We start from the raw sequence: 19,430 nt of genomic DNA on the forward strand, positions 1-19,430 counted from the left end.
TTGCACAAATGTGCTAAGTGTGCTGTGCCTTGCATGTATTGGAGGTACTGTGTGAGCCACCAACACAGCAAGCATGCAGGAGATCCAACCTACCCAAGAAGAGCTTGGCTTATCAAATGTGTTGTCCGTTTGATGTGCACATGCGAAGTATGTCCAACATCTCGAGAAGGCATCGAGTTTTCTGTGTGCTTTGTGCTATTTATGCATTGGACATGCTGTGGATTAATTGCATCTGGCCAATCTACTGCCGTGCTTCTGAGTAAGTGATAGGGTATGCAAAAATCCCAGACAAGCCTTCAAAATCTTTATATTCCCTTTGAATAACAATTCTATATGTGGGGAAAAAAAAAAAAAAAGAGGAGCATTTAGTAAAGTCTGGACAGTAAGACTGTTTTCACAGCAATTTCTCTTAGTGCAGATAACTTCAAAGTTGCAGAAATACCACAATTTGCACAATCCCAGCAGCACAGGAGGACTAATCCACCTACCTGCCTGCCTCTGATGAGGCAGGCTCTGCTATCTGGACTTTTCACACTCAGCTATTGATTTTTCTTTCCGTATGCTAGTCCTCAGTATAAAAAAAGTGATGAATTAGGGCATTTCTGTCTCAGAACTCATGCTGCCAACATTTTAATTTTGATAAGGAAGAGCAACCGATACAGTCCTGAAGCACAGAAAGAATAAAATTATAGATTCCATTAGAGATACATTGCTTCTCTGTAAATGGAGGCTTATTTCCCTAGGGTGGTTTTTTTTTTTTAAATACTCTGATCCTAAAGACATTGATATTTGCCACTACATTTCACTGTTAATCTGCCATTTGTAGTCAAAGGAGTACCTAACGCTTGTTAAAAAAGAAAAATCCACATGCCATCACAGGTACTATTGTCATAGTGGTTTTCACATGCAAATGAGTGAAAAGTTGGCTGTATATTTTCAATATTGGTATATTTGTCATCACTTTACCTGCTTGTTAAATGTTTAAGACTACATAGTTATGGTCATTTAATTCTTTTATAACCTTGTGAGCAGCTTTATTATACCATCTTGGTCTTTGGTAATTGTACAGTTGCAGATTGGGAAGCACCTGTATAGTTAACAGTGAGTTTATTTTGTACAGGAATACTGGCAATAAATCTATTCTCTCTTCCACAATTAAAGATAGATGCCATGAAAAATTTCAGAGCTTTTTGTAAAACTAGTAACTTTTAATATTATGGAGAGGGGACGATATGCAGCTAGCTTTTCAGTCTGCTAAAGCCAAGACTGGTCTTTAAAGGATTGGTCAAAAAAGTGATGTGAACTTCTCTGTCCTCTTCTGGCCCTCTAGACCACTACAACTGTCGAGTTGAAAAAAAGAGGTCAGCTGGCTTGAAAGCAAGGCCCCGCCTGCCGTATAGCCACGGAGGAGAGCGCCTTGGCACAGGTGAACAGCTGAGCCCACCCAGCTGACGCTCGCATCTCACCAATGGTAAGTCCTAAAAGCACTGATAGTGGAGACTCGCACGCTGCGCAGAACTTGCGTTCTCACCAACAGCCTACAGGAGCCTGACCTTGCTAGATCTTGAGGTAACTCGGGGAAACACAGCGTTTGTTTAAAGAACAAAAATAAGTGTTAACTGCTTGTAGAACTGATTAACAGATAGGATTAAAGGACGACTCTGAGACAGCTTCTCTAAATACCAACCCTTGACTTCCTCGTTCCCCAGCGTTATTTGCATGAGAAAGACGCAACTGTCAGAACGCCGGGAAGTATTCCCTTTCCCAGGGAGCTACCGCGGTGAGCGCCCAGGGGCTCCGGCCGGGAGTGACGGCCGAGACCTGCAGGAGCTCCCGTGCCCTACACCGCCGCCTCTTCAGCGGCTGCAACCGACGCGCACCCGTCCCGACGCGCTCTCCTCCCCGCCTTCTTGCCGGCGCTTCTCCCGAGCGGGCTACCCACGGGGCTACCGCGCGAACCCCGCGCCGCCCCCGCCGCCCCTTCCTTCTGCAGCCGCCGGGGCTGCGCGGCGCCACGCCGCCACCGTGTGGCGGAGCGGGGGAACGGCGTCCTCCCGGCGGCGGCGAAGCAGCCGGTCCCGCCCCGGGGAGGCCGAAGCCGGCCCGCCCGCCCGCTCCCGCCGCCTCTCTGGGAGATGGCGGCGGCCCACCCGCTCTGCGCGGCCGCTCGGCTCTGGCTCTGGCTCTGCCTGCTGGGCCTTCCCCGCGGCGCCTCCGCGTTCGCCCCGGAGGCGGCGGCGACCCGACGGCTCCACACCCGCGGGGCGGCGGTGGGGCCCGGAGGTGCGGCGGGGGCCCCGGGTGGGGCTCGTTCTCCCGGGCGGCCGGGCCGGGCCGGCGGCGGGGCGCTGGGGGAGCCGGGGCCGCCCCTTCCCCTCAGCCGGGCCCCGGGCGCTTCGTGGCGTGACCCGCGCAGGGTTTGGAGGAAGGTCGGCCTGCCGCTTGGAGGGTGCCGACCTTAAACGGCTTCAGCGTAGTTTGTACACCGTTTGAGCCGTAATGGAGCTCGCCGCCTTAAGGGGGCGTTTTTAAAAATAGATATGTAATGAATTTTTTGGAGGCGTTTTATCTGTTTGGGGCAGGATTATATAGTGTAGCCGTGTCTGAGTTTCACCTGCGGCTTAACGCCCTTCTCAAAGCTTGTAGGCTGTAGAATTCAGTAGCGGGTGGAACTATAAAATACCTGTTTATTTCACGCCACCTTTCTGTAGGCAGCTGAAGGCAGCTGAAAAGAATGCCAATGTATTCCTAATTCTGTTTCTTCGTAGATGGCATGAACGTCTTGTTTATAGTTGTGGATGATCTGCGTCCCGTTTTGGGCTGTTACGGAGATAAGCTTGTGAAATCTCCAAACATTGATCAGCTTGCTTCTCAAAGTATTGTGTTCAGCAATGCGTATGCACAGGTGAGAGGACTTAATTAAAAAATGTTTCCTCTATGCAAAATAATTACAGGTTTTATCACAGTAGGCGTTAGGCCGACCACTGGAAAAAGCAAGTATTTATTAACCTTAAGTGTTTCCAGTAGAAAATAAATGCTTGGGCTGAACTGTACTGTATGAACCTATTTTTACTAAGGTGAGAAAAATTAAAACGGGGCATTTGAATGATGATATTTGTGTAGCCCTTGGAAGAGTGTAATGTCACTCAAACATTTCCACTGTTAGCAGCAAAGTGCTGCTTAAAAATGCTGTCCTACTAAATTGGAATTATTTTTTTCCTACTCTTTATAAAAGATTATTTTTTACTTTTTAATTTTTTCTTTTGAGGAAATCCATAGACTTTTATGAAAGGGCAGCTTGCGTGGTAAGCATCACTCTTAAATACAGGACTCAAAATCTCACTAATTGTTCTTTAATACTTTGCATAGGATGACTACATTCCCAGTTTTCTCTCTGCTGAGAAATTAGAAGTTTGAGCCTAAGTCTGACTAGGGATTAGGACTTTAAAGCAGTAACTCTTGGCCCTTGCCAATCTGAAACAGAATTGGTGAGGCCTTTGGACCATAACCTGGACCTTCCGTATGTTTATCCTTTTCATTATTCTTAAGGCACTCCAGATCAACTAGACTTTGGGCTTTTGTCAGCACAGTCCATCTGCCGTTTCTGCTTAATTTTGTGTGTGTGAGCTACTAGATTTCAAAAGCACTGACTTTAACACAACCTGACCTTTTGGGTTTTTTTGTGCTACTAGCTGCATAACCAAAGCTTTTAGTGCTTAGAAATTGGTTATTTGAGGAAAAATTATAGATAGGTAAATATATATCTTGCTAAAAGCTTGCAACTGGGAATTGATATTCTTAGTAAGGATCCTGTTCATTCCAGCTTGAAGTGATAACTGCAGTTTCTGAGCCTTCAGATGTTTTGCCTAGCTACACCTAAGTCAGTTCGTATATGTGTCGCTTTTTATTCCAAATCAATTCTCTTTTTGGCTGGCTCTCTCCTCAGCAAGCCGTGTGTGCTCCCAGTAGAGTATCATTTCTTACTGGACGCAGACCCGATACTACCCGACTGTACGATTTCTACTCCTACTGGAGAGTACATGCAGGAAACTATTCCACGATGCCACAGTATTTCAAGGAGAATGGCTATGTGACCTTATCTGTGGGGAAAGTTTTTCATCCTGGTATGGTTTGAATTGTTATCTGCTTAATATACACATGCTTAACGTGTACGTTCTCACAGACTCCACACATAAGTATCAACTGTGTGATTCTTGTCTATATTGACAACCTAAACCATAATCATGAGCCAGATTGTACAATGATTTGTAGGTTGTCTTTAAATCTTAGTTTTAAATCTTAAGGCATTAGAGATTAATATATTAGATGACTGTTATCTAATTAATATTTTCACATCTTGTCTAGGGATTGTGGGAATAAATGTCTAACATTCTAAAAATATGTCTGGAAGTTAGGTATCTGCTGAAGATGAAATTACTGAACAGCCTCATTGTCTTAGTTCTGCATATACATGTTTCATGTTTCATAATAGGCTGTCTGTCTGGATCAGGAGATATAGAATGTATGACTAGTACTACCAAATAAATAGGAAACTAGTTCAGTAGTTAAAAAGCAGTAACACTGCTGACTAGAAAAATACTGACCCTCCTTTTGGTAGTTCTTTACTGCAGAACTAAACTTGTGTGGATATGTGAACTTTCAGTTGATACTAAAGCTAATTAAGGATGTACATGAAGACTGTTGTTATTCCTGGTTTTTTGGTTGTTTTTTTTGTTGCTGTTCCCTTAGGTAAGGTTATTCAAGAAGCTTGAGTCTCCCTCACCAGTAAAAGTTGTATTTCACGGAAAAATGTCTCTCTTAACGAAGAAATAAGAGTAAAAAAGTTTTTCTCTTTCTCAATTGTCAAAGATCACTTAGCTTATTTAAAAAAAAAACCAAACAAACTGAAAAGTTAAACTTGTTTGAGCTCTTCCTGGTTCAGTGAACTATTAGAGCATTTCTAATATCTTCACCCTTTTCAGGGGTTTCATCCAATTACAGTGATGACTATCCATACAGTTGGTCCATTCCACCCTTTCATCCTTCAACTGAAAAGTATGAAAATGATAAGGTAAGGGTGATTTGTGGGACCCTAACAAAGAAGGGTTTTCAGGATATAACCAAGTTCTTTGTGTCAAGCACAGACTATACCCTGTGGTTTTTGAGACTGCAACTTTGTGCAGGGAAACAACTAGCCAGTTTGATATCCTGTTTCTTAGCCTTCCAAAAGAAGGCCTCTCTTGTCAGTTGTGTGTCATGTTAATTCATGTGCCATCCTCCATATGTTTTAAGTATTTCTAAATTAATATTTGGAAACTTAAGTTACTGAGATAGAAAAGTGCTTGCAAGAAAGAGAGATCTTAATTTGTGTCTAGGTCATGAATTCCTTTATCTGAAAAGTGCAGTTGTCAGTTTCCACACTAATATTGCTCTGCTTAGTAAGTGACAAAACATTGTCAATAGGCTTAGTGAACTTCAATCAACTCAGTGAAGAGCTCTGGGCTGAGCGGGTAGAGGCCATAATTAAAATATTCTTTAAACAATCTGAAACTTTATCATCTGATTCAGTTTTCTAGAATGTTTGTTACTCTTAAGTGTAGCCCAAAATTTATGCAAACATTGCAGTAGCGTCGTGTGCTAGAGTCTATACACTGCAAAGCTAGGAGCTCCAGCCATGAGGCTACAGACAGCCTTGGTGATGCTTTGTTCTTGCATTTACTGCTGAAAAAGACTGGTTTTAAAAACAACAGTATCTGCATTCATGACGTACTTTTCTTTATGTTCATTTAGCAACTCTCCCAAACACCCTGCTGAGGCCACCTTTTCCTGGCAACCGTTTAGTCTAATTTATCTTTCTTCTCTGATTATACATCAGTCACTGCTGGTATTTGCTCAGCAACTAAGTCAGTAGCTTCCAGGCAGCTTTCTATGAGCTCTGGGGATCAGGAGGAATAAAATGCATGTATATAGTATAACCAAATTCTGCCTTCTTGCCAATAGGTTAGAGATTCTATTCATCATAGAAGCTGTGTGTTTTCCCATATGACTACATTTAATCTTCTGCCCAGCTTTAGAGAGGATTCTGCTTTTCCATAGACATGGAAGTTGCATTTTTGAACTCCTGAAGCTGTCTGCTCAGTCATCAATGTACTCGGCACCTTTAATATTCATAGAAATTGTGAAATTCCTTTTTGTATCCAATCTGCAGTCTTTTGTTGGTAGAAGGATTGAGAAACAAATTGGTTTGAAAGCTACAGAACAGAGGATTTCTTCTTTGCTTTTACAGAAGTTACTTAACTACTTTTTCTTTTTTTATTAAAGACTTGTAGGGGAAAAGATGGAAAACTTCATGCTAACTTGGTGTGCCCAGTGGATGTGACAGAAATGCCTAGTGGTACTCTGCCTGATATTCAGAGCACTAAAGAGGCCATACGCTTACTGAATGTTATGAAAACCAACAAGCAAAAATTCTTCCTGGCTGTTGGTTACCACAAACCACATATCCCTCTGAGGTACCCGCAGGTGAGGAAACAGGAGCCTACAGGGAAAGGAACTTAGACAAGCATTGCTTTTGCTTTTCAAAGCTGTTTCCGCAAATGCTTTATTGCTATTGTTTCTGGAAAGCAAGCTGAAAACCAGCCTTGATTTTGTGTAACTTCAGCAGTCGCCTGTGTTGCATTTCAGAATGTCTAATGAGGATGAGTTGTGACCACTCACCCAAAAGCTAGGCTTCTGTGACCACGATGGTGACTGCTATTGCATGGAGATAGTATTCAGCTTGATGGAGTATGAGATAATGAGGCCTTACAAGATCCGTTCCCTGTTTGAGTTGGTGGCAAAACTCCTACTCATTTCAGAGGAAGTGATGCTGGACCTTTTATTTCAGTATTGTTTTGAGATACAGGAGGCTGGTTTTAGGTACTTACTAACTTAGTATTTTTCAGGAATTGGTTGGGGCTGACTAGCATAGTATTGCTACCTTTTACACTCTGGGGGAGGGGGAGTAAAGCCTTGTAAACTGTAAGAATATTAAAGGGTCATGCAAGGGGAAATGCTTGCTGCTTTACAACACAAAGTTTACAGTAGACCTTAGAGGTGAGGGCAGTCTTTATGTGTTTGTATTGTAAAGGAATTTCTAAAGTTGTACCCCTTGGAAAACATCACATTAGCCCCAGATCCCTGGGTGCCTGAGAAACTACCTTCTGTGGCGTACAACCCCTGGATGGATATCAGACAGAGGGATGATGTGGAAGCATTAAATGTTAGTTTCCCATATGGACCACTTCCAGATGTCTTCCAGGTAAGCTGTCAATACAGTGCACTGAAGTCAAACTGCCTTAACTCGTTCAAATGCAAGGGAGCAGTCAGCTGCTCTTAGATGTTCCAAGGTATTCAGTAACTGACAATTTGCAAATACTATGAATTCCCTGCCATGCATACCGTCACCTCTAGCTTTGTAGGCAAACCTTCACTGTAACTGCAGTCAGGCTAGTGGGGGCTGGGAGGAAGAGATCAGCCATCAACTAGCGATAGTGGTATGTGTTCCTGGTTTGTATATAAGGGAATGTATGTAGCAGCTACCAATGTTGTGTTTGTTTTCATTGTCTGAATCTGTTTGTTTCAAGCCACCACTCACTCAGTGTATCTTCTTCTGCAAGATTTTCCTTGATTTTTTCCAGTGCTTATGCCAAAATAAGGTGCACTTAATAAGGACCGTGAGAGAAGCAGAACTGATTGGTTTGCAACATCTTGCTTGAAAGAACTTCTGGGAGATAGATAGAATTTTCTAACTGTCCCCTCCCTGTTTACTGTTTCTGGGACATTAATCAGACTATAGACACTTAAAAAATAAAGCTTTACAAGTAAAATCCTTTAGTTCCTTTACTTGTACAGCCACCCACTGCTTCTCCTGTGTGTGTGTCTCGGGAAAAGCTAACTTTTTTTTTTTTTTGACTCTCCCTTGTTTTCTTAACTTGCAGCGGCAGATTCGTCAGAGCTATTATGCAGCAGTTTCTTACCTGGATATGCAAGTTGGCCTGCTCTTGAATGCTTTGGATGATGTAGGACTCTCAGATAGCACAATAGTAGTTTTTACTGCTGATCATGGTAAGCATTTAAATCTTTCTCCAGCTACATGTTAATAACTTAATTGCGCAACTCAGTGCTGGCGTATTAATCAAGTGTGTGTTTATATAATGTACAGCAGAGCTACTATACCTTGTGTATCTGGCTAGTCTGTCTCTAAATAGACTGACACAGGATTCTGTGGCTGCTAGTTCTGTCCCCCTGCAGGCACCTCCCTTTAATCAGGTTGAGGGTTTGCTAGTGAGTGATGAGACTGTCAGCCAGGACACTGGGCTGAGCTTGCTGTATTCCCACCTCCTACCCAAGGAGTGACTCTTGCTGGGAACAGTGCTGTGAAAGGCTAGTGACCGCTCCTCCCCCCTTACAATTTGTAGAGAGCCATCTGGTACTGTGGGAGACAGGCTTTCTCATTAACTGCTGAAGTGTGTTTTCTTGCACTTGTCATTGCTGCTTGCAGAGCATCTAAACTGATAGCAATATGGTTCCCCCCTCATAATTGAGGTCTTGCACAGTCTGGATCCTGGTGGTAAAAGATTGAATTTGAATCGTGGGTGTTGTGGTTTAACCCCAGCCAGCAACTAAGTCCCAAGCAGCCGCTTGTTCACTTGCCCCCAGTGGGATGGGGGAGAGAATCAGAAGAGTAAAAGTGAGAAAACTTGTGGGTGGAGTTAAAGACAGTTTAATAGGTAATGCAAAAACTGCACACACAAGCAAAGCAAGGAATTCATTCACCACTTCCCATCGGCAGGCAGGTGTTCAGCCATCTCCAGGAAAGCAGGGCTCCATCACACGTAACTGTTACTTGGGAAGACATATGCCATCACTCCGAATGGCCTCCTCTTTCTTCTTCCCCCAGCTTTATATGTTGAGCATGATGTCATATATGGTCTGGAATATCCCTCTGGTCAGCTGGGGTCAGCTGTCCCAGCTGTGTCCCCTCCCAATTTCTTGTGCCCCACCCCCAGCCTCCTTGCTGCTGGGACGGGGTGAGAGGCAGAAAAGGCCTTGGCTCTGCGTAAGCGCTGCTCGGCAATAACTAAAACATCCCTGTATTATCAGCACTGTTCTCAGCACAAATCCAAAAGGTAGCCACATATTAGATACTGTGAAGAAAATTAACTCTATCCCAGACAAAAGCAGCATATTGTCCACCCCTTATTCCATACCATTTATGTCATGCTCAAGTACCATACTATGCAATACAACTTCATTAACGACCACCTCTCTTCCCATCCTTTGATATAATACACAGATACTATTCTTTTAGTCTGTGGACCACCCCTATAAAATGTCTTTAAAATGTCCGCAAATATCAACAAAATGTTCATTGAGTTCATTTAGTCTGTGACTTTGGACTCCAGATAACTCCATCTGTTATGGTGGTCACTCAGGACAGGCGAGGTGGTGTGTTGTGTAGAGTTATTGGGTACCAAAGCCAGCTCAAGTCAGGTCACTGCTGCACTTGCACTACTTCTTGTAATGCTTGTCCTCCATTGGTTTAAGTGGTTCCTGCTATAGTAATTCTTATATCATGCAACTCAAATCATGGGTTACAGCAATTTAAAGGTATTTCCATTACAGTCTCCACCCCTGGTCTCTTTGGGCCAGATTATAGGGTTTAACATTGCAATGAAGCCCTCCCCTTGCTCCTAGCCTGGCTAGCAGCAAGGGCTTCCTGCTCTGTTGTGGGCTTATCCATGGCCACATGCTTTGAGGTGCTCCAGCATGACCTCATGCACAGCTGCTGATGCTTCAAGGTGTACCTGCTGCAGTGTGGACTTATCTACAGCCACAGATGCTTCAAGGTGTACTTTCTCCAGCACAGTGGGACAAGTACCTCAAGCGTTTAATGTTTATTTCAATACTCTAATATTCGTTAAAATACCCCCACCCCGATCCCTTTAATTGGGGGATGGCTTAGCTGACTTAAAACAGTTAGGATATGGCTTAAATAAATCCACTTAAAGTCACATATTTAGTTAATTTGGGTTGACTTCTGTGAGCGTGTGCGTAGAAACAAGCCCTTATGAGTTGTGGAGCAATGGGGTTAATAATTCTCATACTAAAGTGACTCTAGATGTTCCTTCTGACTTGCCACTTTGACTTGGACTTTCTGTTGTAAACTGAATTCCTCTTTTCCTTGCTGTGGTTAACTGTAAACAGTTGGTGTTGCCAGTACCATGGCTAGCAAAGTGATCCAGAAAAATCATGTGTTAACATAGCTGTCATAGAGCAACTTTGTCTTCCCCCCAAGTGAAGTTGGCAATAAATCTGCCTAGAAGGAAGTCATGTTGGCATTTTTTCCAAGAGGAAGAGGAGAGCTAAAGAGTTTTGATCTCTGTTGCTTCCTCAGGGGTAACATCCTGATATGGCAGTCTGGCATAGATAGCAGCCTTGGCTCCAAGGGATGTTCAGTTACAGTGTTAACAGGAGTATTGGAGAGCTGGCAGCTGCCCAAAACTTAAATGAGTGCTTTGTGGAATTGATCTGGAGACTCCTGCAGGTGCTGTGACACACCCCAGTTCCTCTTTTCTGCTGTTGTAATGCTGATTTCCTAATTCTAATCTAGAGTAGGGGAAATAAGGAAAGGTGTAATTATTTCCTTAATAAAAGAGTATCAAGTTGCAAGATTTAGGTGGCTGTTGAAATAGCTTTCACATTAGAGAAAAATCATGTTATATTTAAATACAGATTGTTATTTGCCTTTTAATATAACCTTGATAACAGACTAGTGGCCTCAACAGCCAGAGTCAATTTACAGTGAAAAAGAAATGGCTACTAAATTACAACCCGGTATCTGCTCTGACTTGTATTCTTTGTCATCTAGGATGGTCCCTGGGAGAACATGGTGAATGGGCAAAATACAGCAATTTTGATGTTGCCACCCGTGTGCCGCTGATGTTTTATGTACCAGGAATGACAACTTCCTCTGTTAGTCAAGGAGAGAGGGTCTTTCCCTACCTTGACCCTTTTAGCCATATTTTAAGCTTGGTACCTCAAGGTAAATTTCCAGCATTTATTTTTTGTTTGCAGTGGATATGTGTAAAGGAGATGTGGTGATGTAATGATGCTTTGCCTACAGGCAGCTTGAGTCAGCGTCATTGACTTTTTGTACTGTCATTGTGCTTCTTGTACTGATGAGGAACAAGATGGTGAAGGGGATCCTTGGACAAAAACTCTTGCTTTGGTTAGATCTGCTTTAGTGGAAACAGCTAGATACCTGCATTAACACAGCAGGAGATTTATTTTTGTGTGGTGTAGGTGCCTAAAAGGATACTTGACCTTCCTTTTGTAGTGGTGGCTGCTGTCTTTCCTACAGTGATTCATAAACATTCTCTGTGTAGCATCTGTACTTAAAATGGTAGCATTGGAAACTGTTTTGATGCAGGCACTCTCGTGTTAAACTATTGACACTGGAATTTGCTTTGTCTTTCTGAAGAGTTCTTTTTCAAAGTAATGAATATTATTATCTTGAAGGCTGCACATTTGAGAAACAGAAGTGTAAAAATTTTCTTGTTAAAAATACATCATAAATGCATAGATGAGCATCTTCAGAGCTAACTGGCACATCTTAATTGCCTTGATTTTTGTTACCCCACAAATCCAGTACAAAGCACTTCCAATAAAACACCAACTTAATTATCAGAATAAGTTTCTAAAATGTTCTACCAGTGTCTGTCAAACCATCATGTTCCATAACTTGTATTTTCATGTTTCTTCCAGGGCGAAGCAAAAAAGTGGTTGAGCTTGTGTCTCTGTTTTCAACACTTGCTGAACTTGCTGGCCTGGAAGTTCCTCCTGCGTGCCCAGAGACTTCATTTCATGTTGCACTGTGCACTGAGGGAGCAAGCATTGTCCGGTACTTTAATGCCTCTGAAGAGAAGGTGGAGGAAGAGAAGGATGTATGTGATGACACTTACAGGTGTTTTAATGAAGAATCTGTTGCTTTCAGCCAATATCCCCGGCCTGCAGACACTCCTCAGTGGAACTCTGACAAGCCGAAGCTGAAAGACATCAGAATCATGGGCTATTCCATGCGTACAATTGACTGCAGGTATACTGTATGGGTTCAGTTTAATCCTAACAACTTCAGTGCTAACTTTGAGGATGTCCATGCAGGAGAGTTGTACGTAGTGGAGACTGATCCAAACCAGGATTATAACATCTATAACAATACCTCACATGATTGTTTTTTCAAAAAAATTCTTGGCTTCCTGAAGCACTAGAGCTCAGAAACTTCTTTGTGCAAGTTCTTGCAAGTGAAGTAACACTGCCTTTTTTTTGTATAAAAACCTTTCTGTTGTACAGAAAAGACTTGGATTGAATTAAAATCCTGTTTGTATCAAAACACTAGCTATTGCCTTTGTTACAGCCCTTATTACAATGAAGTAGAGCGAACTTCTGCAGTTGTGTTTTCAAACACAAGCTCACAACACTTCTGTAAAGGCCACACAGGGTATCCAGGCCCATGCTGTGGAACATCTCTGTGGTCTTCTGTTCTGTAGTGACTGAAGAATTGAAATTTATTATCTGTGCTGAGACTGGTGGTGTGGAAGGTGGAAAAAGAGAGACTTCTTTGTTTGAAAGGCTGTGCAGAGAATGTGTGTCAGTAAACAGGTCCTGTCCACTTCACCTAAGAGACTTGGGGCTGGAGTGGTCAAGGAGACATTTGATAGTGGTGAAGGACTGAGGTGTCTGCTGTCATCAGCGTTACCTCTGATTAGACCTAAAAGAGAAACTTTGTGTTTCATTCAAAATCTAATTATTTTAAATAAAAACTTTAATTTGGAGATTCATGCTTCTTATCATACAGGAGGGGATCTAAATTTTTAATTAATGTGTATGAAATGAGTGCTTTCATCACTGAAACACTAAATAAGACTGAGGGCTTAAGGTAACACCAATATGCTCTTCTGTGGTTTTTCATGAGGATTGGTCCAGTGAGGCGCCACAGGTGAAAAGAGATGGAAACCTTTCGCTGTTGTAGCTTGCTGGTTGGTGTAGTTGCTGAACTGCTCGGTGCACTTGAGGGTTGTCACGTCCAGTGACAGAAACTTGGATGTTTGCATTCGTAGGTGCTAAGTGGGGCTTGGCAGTCTTGGTTTTGGACTAAGATAGCTAAAAGCCTCCCATTTAGTTTTAAGTTTTTAATGTGGTGTTTAGCAACACAGAATGTGGAGTGTTAGTTGTCCCAAGCTATGCTGGTAAGTAAATTTCCATATGGCCAAATGCATTAAGGTAAATATGTTTAGGAGCTTGTATCCGAGAAAAATGTTTTGCTGAGTATTTAAGTGCTATCTGTACCTTATGCTCACAGCCACGAGGTACACTGTGCTCTAGTGTGATGGCAGTAATTTGTGTTGTGTTCTATCAGCCTGCTGGATTTCTGCAATTCCATCTTGGTAATTGAGGCTCTCGGAATTTGTACCTTAACAGGTAAGAGCTTGTTCAGACAGTGCTAACTTCTGCTACCTTCCTCAATGAACTCCCAATTCCTACAAAAGGAAAAAGCCAGCCATTACTTGTCTTCCTCAGATAAATTGACTTTAATATCCTAGAGAAGCCACAGACATAACTTTATTTCATTAAAATCCATGTGACAGTCTTATTCCTAATTAATGTAGAGATACCCACCATGAATCTGATTCTCTGTTAGAAGACAGTGGTTATTTAGTGCCTTAAACTCAATTAGAAGAATATATTTCTTATGAACTTGTCGTTTGTTTTACTCAGCCCAAGATGCTGTGTGTTCTGCAGCATTATTATTCCTGATGAAAACATATTTTTCCTTCACTTATGCATGTATACTTAGATCTTCAGCTGGTGTGAAATACTGCAGTTGCATGTAGCAGATTCAATGTAGCTATACCAATTTCACACTGGTTGAAGGTGTGTTTTATTGAGAATGGTGCCAAGCAGAGATTTGGAGTCTGCAGCTAGAGCTAATTATATCTCTGACACACTTTCCTTCAAAGGAGAATCAAATATTGGGAAAGTTATTTTGAGGGGATGTATTGAAGTGTTAAGGATTAATCTAAATCTCTAGTATGCTAGGTCAGTAATACAATGTGCATTTAAAATTGATCTGGCAAATGGGTATTATCTTAGACTTGGCTACCTGAGCTTTGCGTTTTGTTCTCCTGCTAAAACACCTGTTAAAAAAAAAAACCAAACCTTTTTGGGGAGAATTAAAATTATAGCATGTAGATAAATTATTTAGGAATTTATCTGCATGAAAACATTCTTGTACATAACCTGCCCAAAGCCTCTCATCTCTTCAGGCAATTTAATTTTTCAAGTGGAGATAAAAGTCCTCGTGCTAGGTGATGAGTATTTTTTTTCCTCAAGTCATACTCTTTATATTGGAAGGGAAAAGCTGCCCTTGACCTTTCTTAATCAAAATCCAGTAATCTTTTGGGGAGACATGAAACAGAATTGTCTCTGACAGCCAGTGAATCAAGAGTGGTATCCACATGCTCAGGGCAAGGACATTCTTGAATAATTGCACAAGTCGCTGAGCAGGACTGCCGTCCAGCTAGCGAGCCGTTTCCTTCTGCCTACTGGTGAACTGAGGCATAACGTTTTTGAGGACGAGTGAGGCATAGCGGTAAAAAAAGCTTTGCTCTTGCAAGTGCTATGTGAATTAGTTTTGTTATGGAATTGGTTGAGCAAAATGCAAAACCAGCAGAGACAAAAGGAAAAGGCACATTTTTTGAAACAAACCAAAATGCTGGAGAGCCTGAGCTGTGGGCTTTGCTAGGCTGAGCAGCCTCCACTGAAGAACAAAAGAGCTTAACAGGAGCAATAAAAGTAAAGTGCTCTTGCAACAGCGCTCTCTCTAGAGGGAAGAGGATGCAAGCCAAGCATCAGGAAATAAATGAGATGCCAGTGCTGACCCTATTTCTCAGGATGGCACCAGAACAGCTGGAAGAACAGCATGATGCTGCATCAGCAGGAATTGTTACCTGTGGTACATGTATGGAGAGATTCCACTGGGGAGCCCAGAGTAGCCATCGTAAGCACTTGGCACAAAGCAGAGTCAATAAACAGGCCTCTGTTAATAAGCTAATGTACAGGACTGATTAAGCAGTGGAATTACAATTTTGGTCCCTAAACAGCTGTACATCAGTCAATCATAACTCATGACATTGATTTTAGTATGTTGTACATCTACACCCTAGAAACAAAGTTTTCAAAGCAAAGTAAAAAATCTGCTGTGTACAAAGCAGAAGCAATAGGAGTCTTTAAAAAATGGAGACAGCTGTGTCTTTGGGTGTACTTTGTAACACTCTACTTGAATGTTTACAGCATGCTGTTTGCAAAGGAAAGATTTGGGTCTAATTTGAGGCATGCTGTGCACACTGGAGTATATGGAAATGCTGTAGCTACATACTGTGCTGTGCAACAGATTGGAATCCCCCCTTTGGCCTGTGCTCTGTGCTTGCTGGGGGAAATGGGGTATGTTTTGAATTAATAGCTGTCTGTGCGAGTTGCAAATGTTTTTGTGTGGTGAGACAGGCAAAGGCAGCCGAGTGTCCTGGCTATTGGTCAGATGTTACCTAATTAATCACTGTTGCATGTTAATTATGTATTACTGACTTGCTGCTGTGTTGTATTGGTCAAGTGGAGTCCCCTGCTGGAACGAGTGTTCCACAGCATGAAGGATGGGATACAGACATGATACTTCTGTCAGGGATGTTTCTTAATTCCTGGTGCTAATGTGTATTTTCTCTGGTAGGCAGCAATATCACCATTGGCAAAATTGCCATAATGTCATGGTCAACACCCAGCTTTTGCAGGGCACTGTGCTCAGCTTATGTTTCAGACCTTTAGGATACAGAGAGTCTCAGACTATATTTGGGAAGTGCCTGGTAGTTGTAGCTGAGATCCTTGGTTGAATGTTGATTTCTTTTTTTTATTTTTCCTCTAGTGGCTACTTAGCATTCAAATGTGAAACGCTACATAAAGAATGAAATTACCCTCTTGGTAACTAGGTTTTCCAGCACTCCACAGTTTTCTAGGCTATAGACCTTCTTGCTCTTTACATCAGAAACTCCCAGCCAAGTTAAGATGACTCTGTGTCAAAACTTTTTGTGCCTCTGTGTTTGACTTTGTAGCTAATGAAAATTATCTTCAGATCTGCATGGGTGGAATCTTGACTCCAGTGTTCTTCTCTGCCTACATGTACAGATCTCCTTTTAAAGTCTGTGGGAGTTCTGCTTATGAAAGAAGATAGACTACCAATGTCAAGATCCACCATATGAGGCAGCAAAAAGAGCCTTTTGCCCTCTATCTTCAGCACTTGGCTCAATGCCGAGTAGAACGTTTTTATCCAGCAGTCTGTGAAGGCCCCAACTATAATGGAGCTTTGAGTAAGCAAGAGGAAATGGCAAAGTTTGTGATATTTCTGTAGGTGTGGTTGGACATGGAGTGGGGATAATAGACTGAAGCAGCAGAGAGGAAAGGAACAGTGAGATGTAATGAACACTGAAATCGGATATAAAGCCATGATCTGAGAGATTAGGAGCCAGCAAGAAGATAGAAGAGAAATCTAAAGAGAGCAAGTCTGGAAAGGGAAATATTTTATATCTCTGGTTTTAGACAGTGCAGACATCTCGGGGTACTCAGGTCTTCCTGTTTCTGCTCTAATTTATTTCTGTGTTTTAGGTATAAAATCTGTAAGCTTTGTATGTGTTGTGATTGACTGCACAAGTTCGTTGAATTTCTCTCTGAAGCACTTTTGAAAATCTACCTCTGGACAGTGTGTTGTGATTTTGTCCCAGGAATACTCAGTTTGGCATTATCCATGTATTCAAAACTCTTGCTCTTTTCTTTTGGTCCCGATGCCATAGTAGAGTCTTTAATTTCTAGTATGTTACACGCTTGTGCTGAAGATTCCCAGTTTACTCTCTACTGTGTAACTGAAGAGCAGTTACCTGTAGGTTACATATTCCTAATTGTTTGAACGTGCTCTGTGGCCAGCCTGCACTAAATATTTAGCAGATCCCTGGGCTGGATTCCTCTTAGGCAGCCTGCTGAAGCTGCTTGGTAAAGTAGGTACAAATGAAGTCAGAGTCTGGTCATGCTTCAGGGCTGTGTTGGGCTCCAGGTGTAGCTGCAAGTCTTATGAACAAAGTCTTGCTTATGTATCTTTTATAGAGATTCTAAGAGTTGGCTGAGTATCATCTGACTGCAGTCTTTTTTTTTTTTTTGTCAGGATAATGTTTATTTGATTAAATCAAACTCTATGTAGAGATATTGCTTTGGTGACAGTTTTATTGAAAATTTTGCTTTGATAAGATCAGGGACCTTCGCTTCAATTTTACTTCAATTTTTATTATATTGTATAATTTTGACATAATATAAAGGGGTATTATAACAAATGAGAATGCAATTACTTTGTGAAAATAATAAAGTCATAACAAAAAAATTTGACCTCAGAAGGAAAGTGTTCACCTTTGTCAAAATGAAATGCCTCATTTCACAAGTGACAATTCAAGTTTTTAAACCAGAATTTTTTGTAATTTTTGTCTTGCGGGAGAACTTCAAAATATTGGCAACAAGGAAGTGATGGAAAAATCCCAATTCATGCAGCTTCTCATGGTATTAAAAATGCCATTTTAATAAATGGGTCCACAAATAATTATTCGCGTTAGCACAGTGTTGAAGGCTGGAGTTGGGTTTAGGCCGTTTCTGTTTGCAGTGCTCTAGAAAGAGAGTGGTACCTGTGCCCCAGCGCTCAGACTGAATGAGAAGGGCAGTCAGGGAAGATTACTGCTCTTTTACAGATGGGGGACTGCAGCCCAGAGAACTGAAGTTTTTACTCATGGTTGGACAAGAACTGTGAGCAGATATGGATCTAAAAGGACATTGATTCCTTATCTGATGCTTTTAACCCAAGGCTGTTTCTGGTTTTCCAAAGCTTTCCGAATGTGGTCTACAGATGACACAAAGTAGTCTGAGTCGAGGAGATGCTGCCATAAAGAACAGGTGCCCAACTGGAAAAGGCTAGTGGTAATTCTTCTCTGAAAAATGGAGCAGCAGCTTTTTCTTCCATTTCCCCTCTTCCCCCCCTGCTGTCAATCTTTGTTGTAGTGCCTTGCAGGCTCACCCCGATGCTGTTGTCAGAAGGACGCTCCTCCCTGTCCTCCTTCCTGGAAAGCCAGGCTATACAGCCCCTGTGGAGCCAAAGAAATGCTTCCCCTGGCCAGAGAGCTGCAGTGAATTTTAAGCAGGGCTTTTTTTCCCAACAAATTGCCTAATAAAAGGGCAAGTATTAATCACATGTCTGGAAAAAGTTTGTTTTGATCTCTGTGTCTGCTATTCCAGCTTTAAAGAACAGAGCCTTTTCTGAAATATTTTCCTGGTAATAGAATTAGGATATAATTCCTAGAAGACAAATCTTGGCAGGTATGAAGTGTATAATATCTATCCTTGATTGAACCTAGAGCCTAGCCTAATACTTCCCACGTTTTCCTGTTTTCAAAGCGAGTTTGATCTTGTGCTGAAGGAAATGATTTTCTTTACTTGAGCCCTCTCGAATATTTCACAGCAAGAAGGATGTGATCCATTACTTAGGGAGCCCTCATTACATGCAGCTGTGGGATACTCATCTTTTTCCTTTATCTGCTCTGCTGGAAAACTTGGATACCTTGTTTTACTAAACAAAATCAAGGTCAGGGATGTTAAAAACAAATAGATTGTCTTATTGAACTTGATAATATAATCATTTTCTTGTCACCAGCTTTAGCTTTTCTTTGCTGAAATAAGATTAGCACAGATTAAAGCTATTTATTTTGGAGGTATAGCGTTCTGGACAGGGAAGCTGTGATGGCTTTGCTTTAAATGGGTCTTCATATTTTAATAATTTGCAAACCCTCATTTCTTTTGAGGGTTATTTGTTTCTGTAACTGTTACTCTTGCCTGCAATTACTCTTTTCTGAGATAATACTTTGTGGAAACACCTTAAGTATTTTCTGTATTTGTTCCATGTTGCTCTATTAAAGCAATGATATTCTGTCTGATGTAAACCCATGCAAATGAGATCAGAATTTTTCACTGCCTTTGTAAGTGATGGTTTGTCTAAGGATTCTTTTAATATTCATTTTGTGAATGTGCTAACCTTCATTTACCTTTATTAAATATGGATAGGCCCTGACCTAGTACAGCACTAAGCCACGCACTTAAGTACATTCCTATTCAGTAAAACACTTAAGTGCGTTAGCTAAGTATGTGTTTAAAATGCTTTGCTGAACCAGGGCCAGAAAACTGGCACGTGCATCCCAGTGCTAGTGCTACCAAAGGAAGCCAGTGGTCTGAAGAGACCCGCCTGAGTGGGTAGCTGA

At 41.8% G+C, this 19,430-nt stretch overlaps 1 protein-coding gene across 2 annotated transcripts; it reads left to right on the top strand.

Annotated features, from left to right (window-relative positions):
• The first annotated feature begins 1,357 nt into the window (after nt 1–1,357).
• IDS (iduronate 2-sulfatase) lies at nt 1,358–12,433 on the top strand. Of its 2 annotated transcripts, none has more exons than XM_052813828.1 (9): nt 1,358–1,471; nt 2,769–2,905; nt 3,947–4,124; nt 4,983–5,071; nt 6,322–6,522; nt 7,130–7,300; nt 7,980–8,106; nt 10,913–11,086; nt 11,809–12,433. In XM_052813828.1, exons 2-9 carry the CDS (start codon nt 2,774–2,776, stop codon nt 12,309–12,311), a joined length of 1,575 nt encoding a protein of 524 aa, XP_052669788.1. In that variant the 5' UTR covers nt 1,358–1,471; nt 2,769–2,773; the 3' UTR covers nt 12,312–12,433. The 2 variants fall into 2 exon arrangements, with proteins under 2 accessions (XP_052669788.1, XP_052669787.1); XM_052813827.1 differs by lacking the exon at nt 1,358–1,471 and adding an exon at nt 2,100–2,283.
• The last annotated feature ends 6,997 nt before the right edge of the window (nt 12,434–19,430 follow it).

This window comes from Harpia harpyja, chromosome 18 (genome assembly GCF_026419915.1).
Source record: "Harpia harpyja isolate bHarHar1 chromosome 18, bHarHar1 primary haplotype, whole genome shotgun sequence".
NCBI classification, from domain to species: domain Eukaryota; kingdom Metazoa; phylum Chordata; class Aves; order Accipitriformes; family Accipitridae; genus Harpia; species Harpia harpyja.